Here is a 5,816-nt window from a genome sequence, read left to right on the forward strand (position 1 = left end):
AACGAAAATATGAACAACTCCAGCAGCAGCTTAAAGCAGATGCGGCAGCAAGAGAAGCAGAGGCTGCAGCGAGGGAAGTAGAGGCTGCAACGAGGGAAGCAGAATAGCTTAAAAAGTTCGATGAACTCCAACAGCAGCTTTAGAATATGATGAAGATATTTCAGCAGTCGCAACCACTGTCTTCTTAGACTATCGTGTAAATATACTTCAATTTTGACTTTAGTATTATCATTTTAACTTTTACAATTTTTGTAAGAATAATACGAATTTTATTTTATTTATTGACATTTATTTTAAATATTATATAGATTTATTACTTTCGGTTGGTTAGATTTGGTTTCTTCTGATTTGTTTTTACAAGAGGGCTGAAAATAAAAAAAAATTCAAATCTGCCAAAATTAGTGGCGTTTTTCTAAAAGCGCCGCTAAAAACCATGAGCTATAGCGGTGTTTGTTGGTTAAGCGCCGCTAAAGACCATGGTCTATAGCGGCGTTTGTATGGTCAGCGCCGCTAAAGACCAAGATCTATAGCGGCATTTTATGGGTAAACGCCGCTAAAGGCCATGGGCTATAGCGGCGTTTTATGGGTTAGCGCCGCTAAAGACCATGGTCTATAGCGACGTTTGATGGATAAGCGCCGTTAAAGACCATGGTCTATAGCGGTGTTTGATGGATAAGCGCCGCTAAAGGCCATGATCTATAGCGGCGTTTGATGGCTAAACGCCGCTAAAGACCCTAGTCTATAGCGGCGTTTATTATAAAAAGCGCCGCTAAAGTTACCGGCGCAGTCATTAGCGGCATTATTTGCAGCACTTCTCTAAGCGCCGCTAAAAGTATTTGCGGCGCTAAAAAACGCCACTATAGCCCTAAAAAAGCGTCGCTAAAAGCCTGTTTTGGTGTAGTGATTATATTTTTTTCCAAAAAATTATAAACTGTGCATTATACAAGTCACAAACTAGTTTTTTAGAAGATAAAATATGGTACAAAGTAGTCCAAACTTTCCAATATATTCAAAGAACTTCGAAGCTTTGGATTTTCCCGACACCAAGAATTAGCTGAAGTGAACATTATTTGCTATAGTTTCCAGCAAGTAATCTTAATGGTTAAAACTTAAAAGGGTTAATTTTGCATTTGGTACCCAAATTATAATCAAAATTTCGATTTCATTCTGTAGACTAGCATTGTTAATCAAATGAGTAACGTGTTCAAAACATGTAATAAAAATGGTATACATACAATGCTGGTGTCATTTTGATTTATTCAATATGCATAAATTTGGACACATTTCATCATTTGACACTGTTAATCTCGTGTATAAATTGATAAACAAAAATAAACGAGGGATGTTAATGGAAATTTCTTAAACTTAACATTAAAATTTTAAGTAAAAGAGTGTGAATTATGTAATTAACCCGACTTAATAAAACTAGTAAGTATCAAACTTAAGAGTATCTATACTATATATTAACAGAAGTAAAAACACTTGAGAAGTCCCTCTATTGTAAGGAGCAGATTAAATTAGTCATTTTATTATTAAATAAATCAATTTAATCCATATACTATTAAAAGGAACAAAATTAGAATAGAGTTAAAATTTACTATTTACAAAATTATATGAAAAATGTTATTTTTTTCATTTACAAATCAACTCCAACCAAAATATTTCATATGTAGAATCATAAAAAGCTTTCAAAATATAACCCTTTTAAACAATAAATGTTAACTTATTTAAAATTTAACCTTATTTGATTCTTTTTAATAGTACAAGGGTTAAGTTGATCCATTTCATTCAACTAATAAGAGGCCGTCTGAGGTGGTGTCACCCATCAACTAAACCTCAACAATATTAGAAAATTACCAAATACCCTTCATTTTATAAAAATAAATATTATTTTGAAGGTATTTATTACTTTTTAATGTTTTTATAATAAATAGTTATGAAATTTGGACAAAACATTATAATAAGTGTCTCAATTTTACCATTTTAACTAAAATAACATTTTATGTTTTATATTAATTTTTAATAAATTGTTATATAATTATTCTCACCCATAATCTTATCATAATCTAGAAGTTGCCCACATTTTCATAGGTCAAGAGCGTTAAATTCTAAAAGTAAATAAAAGTGTAAGGAATAAAACATAAAAGGAGAATGAATGTCTTCCAAAATACATCTAAGAAAACAAGAGTGATACATAAACTACATCTTGTGATGTCCCTCATAAAACTACAAAGGAGTGAAAGTGGTAAGAGGAAAAACAAAAATGAGAAGGAAATAATTTACATTGACAGCAGGGGAGTAAGGTCGGGGGGGGGGTTATGATGGATTTTCTCTACCAACTGCAAACATTGAATTAGTAAATAAGAGGGTGCTAAGACTATTATTTAGGGAGCTTGATTGGGTAATGTTTGTGGAGTCTTTCTAAACACATGCTTTCTGCAACGCTCAAATATGCTGTCATATATCAGATCAAATTGGACGCCTGCTCTTTCCCTATTCACTATGAACAATATGTGATCTGCCTCTACAATCTTGTAATACCTGCATTAAATAATATAAAATAGTATTATTAACTTAATACCACTAATTGGTTCACGTGCATGGAATATAGACCCTATCTCATCATGTGGAAACCACTTTATCCAATGAAAGCAAGTTGTTAAAAAAGAAACATATTATAATGGGAAGTTAATGATTGATAATGGAATAGGAATGAATAATTATAATACTAACCATATGCCTGGCTGCAAAGGCAGGCAATCAGAATCATTGACAACCAAACGGCTTGGGTGCTCAATTGGGAGACGTGGATGAGTCATTGATATTGTGTTCAGAGCTCCATCATTCTCCTGCCAATCCTCATCCCTGCAAGTACTCATTTTTTTAAGGCATCACTACTCTATAATCATTGTTATCTTAAAACCATGATTTCAAATCAATGTTAAAACTTGTAATTTTTAGAAATGTTAATGTAACAATATAATGTGGTATAGAGCGCACCTGTAGCCTTTGTAAGGGGGAGGAACATCAGGCGGATGACGCCATTGGCTCATCTGTAGTACTCGTATAAAAAGCAATGGGTGTATACCAAGAATGCCGGAAGGGACTGTTACGCCCAGGATCTTGGTTGTACGCTTGGTTGCGTAGCTGAAATAGAATGTATTGGGAAAGGTTTGGAGATGGCTATTCATTCCCATTGACCCTTGAATTGTAAGATCAGTAAGGATCCAATCTCCTGTAGCAAACGGCCCTGCATTCCCCAACAGGCATTCAACTAGACCCCAAGCACCCAATTTTTTCCTTGACATGTTGAAATGATCAAACCCGAAATTGTAATAATCCTTTAGCCACGGGATATCTAACCAATCATAAATTATAACTCCAATCCGACATAGTTGAAGCAGACTTAGAGGTTTCATCGTTTTCCCATCGTCTGGCCTGAAAATCACACCAACCAACATGTGTTATCACCTGCAACTTAATACTACCAATGATTAAAAGCTTTGAAGCCAAAGAAGATGGTGTAAAGGGAACCTACTGCATGCCGTCGAAATAAGTTCTAGTAGTGCCATTGAAAGCCCCCGATAAGGATGTTATGCTTAAAACCCAGTTCTCAGAGGTATCCTCGTATCCTTTGAATTTCTGGGGAGAAAAAACATACAATGAGTAGAATAAAGTGGATGAAGGATTGTTCTTCATATGAATGGGAAATTTACATACCTTATCAGCAAGCATCTGCTGCAAGACACGCACGACCTGTGCACCAGCCGAATGGCCAACAAAGTGAATAGGGTGATCTTCATCCCATTGAGGGTAATTCCCTGCATCACAGTAATCGAATGCAGTTTCGTCCATTTAAAACAGAGACACAGAGCAATCATAGTCAAATAAAAATCTGGGAAACTTAATGCTTGCCTTGTTCATAAGTTCGTCCAAACTGCGAGTGCCCATAAGCCTTGCTATGTTCTTCACCATAATCAACTTGTCCTCCTTTCAAATAATAGAACAATTCACGCGCCCTGAAACCAATCAAATCCCATATGAAAAACACAAAAAAAAAAGCAAAACCAAATGGCAGGAATTCATGGTATAAGAGGCCAACCTATCGTATATGCCGGTAAGAGATCCCAAATCAGGCACAAGAACTCTCTCATCTTTCTTCTCTGCCCCAGCAAAATATGAAAAACCTCCTAATTTCTGCCAAATAATAGATAAAAGATCTAGCTTAAAACTAGAATCCCATATTAATGAATATTGGGGGGGGGGGAGGGAGGGGTGGGAAGGAATGACGAAGAGATCAATAAAAGCATACTCCTTTGCCAAATCCAAAAATGCCATGAACCAATACAATAGGAGGCAGATCATCAACATTGGTCCCACTGGGATCCTCGCTTTTGACCTCTATATTTGCATTAGGCTTAAAAAAGCGATCAGTTAAAGCCTGGGAAAGATCTCCAGCAACGGCCGTGCTAAAGATATACAACCCATATAGCACATGCACCAAAGAACTAACAAGCAGCTCCGCTAATTGCAAAGCATATATCCACCATCTTAACATCTTCTAAAAGTCCCCCACCTCCTCCAAAAGAGCCTCCTCCTTTACAACACAATAATAGAAAGAAAAAGAAAGAAAGAAAGAAAAAAGAAGGCTCTCTCTCTCCTGAATAGAAGATTGTAAAGAAAAGAGGCTAAAACCCTTCAATGATATAAGGTAGTACCATAGAAGGGGGCAGATGGAAACAGGCTGTGCCAAGTTTTTTTTGCTTTGCTTTGTTTGTTTGTATGTTTTGGTTTTTCTGTTTCTATTGTTGTCACTGCATTCATCGGGCTTTCAGTTTCTAACTTTGAAAATGGTTTTTTCCCACAAATTCCTCGATTCCAAATATACCAAAGTAACCAATGAAGAGCCATTACAGATGCCATATGTCCTAAAGGCAACCCCATCCATCCCCCCTATCCCTACCCCCTCCCAAATTGTGCACATTATCTCCTTTCCACGGTTGGAGTAAAAGGGTCCCACTAAATTATGGGAAAGATAAAGATAGAATATTAAATCCTTTCCATTTAAAGAAAGCCCCCTAAATCTCTCTCTCACATCCTATTTTTCTTTATAAATTTAGAAAACCCAAAAACACGGATGCGTTGAGAATTTTGGATCTGAGAGAGACGTTTTGTTTGACCTTCAAAAACAACAAGAAACCATTTTTACTTTCCAAAAGGAAAAAACCCATTTTTACACAAGTTTTGATTTTTTAGTTAAATTAATATTTCTAGGCGATTGTTGCCAGGACAGACAGTGGCAGGGTGTGCTGGAGCCCAGCTGGAAGTCAATCCCTTATCCAATCCTGGTTTTTAATTTGTTCATCGCTGTCGATCACGCAACTTTTTTACTCTATTTACAACAATATGCATTGTCATGGATATTATTTTATTTAAGTTTTAATTAATGTTAATAACACTAAAAACTATGACACACGTGACTTTGGTACAGAATCATGTAAAATATTAGCGTGTAATCATGACAAAAATAATGTAAAATTAGATTGCGGCACACGGGAAAGAAGTAAAAGTAGACTATTTATATAATCTTGTTTTGTTTTTTTCTTCTCAATTAAAGACACTAATTTCATTAAGAATTTTATAATTAGTATAAATGCTTAAACTGTATACAATTTATCTTGTTTCATCAAATAAATTCATTTGAATTACAAGATTAAGGAAAAACTAGAATCTTTTGCCCGTTTTCGTTAGATTCAATTTTTTAATTATAACTGTATTTTAATTATTTATTAAATTTATAATATAAACTAGATGCT

The 5,816-nt window shown here is 35.1% G+C and overlaps 1 protein-coding gene across 1 annotated transcript; it reads right to left on the reverse strand.

Annotated features, from left to right (window-relative positions):
- Positions 1-2,152: 2,152 nt before the first annotated feature.
- LOC107921588 (lipase) lies at positions 2,153-4,930 on the reverse strand. Its single transcript, XM_041087384.1, has 8 exons — positions 4,313-4,930; positions 4,103-4,197; positions 3,916-4,019; positions 3,721-3,821; positions 3,539-3,642; positions 3,001-3,438; positions 2,734-2,865; positions 2,153-2,541 (listed from the first exon to the last, which is right to left on the reverse strand). The coding sequence occupies exons 1-8, from the start codon at positions 4,556-4,558 to the stop codon at positions 2,385-2,387; spliced, it is 1,377 nt and encodes a 458-aa protein (XP_040943318.1). The 5' UTR covers positions 4,559-4,930; the 3' UTR covers positions 2,153-2,384.
- Between the last annotated feature and the right edge of the window lie 886 nt (positions 4,931-5,816).

The sequence above is a fragment of the Gossypium hirsutum genome, chromosome D01, assembly GCF_007990345.1.
Source record: "Gossypium hirsutum isolate 1008001.06 chromosome D01, Gossypium_hirsutum_v2.1, whole genome shotgun sequence".
Lineage (NCBI taxonomy): Eukaryota > Viridiplantae > Streptophyta > Magnoliopsida > Malvales > Malvaceae > Gossypium > Gossypium hirsutum.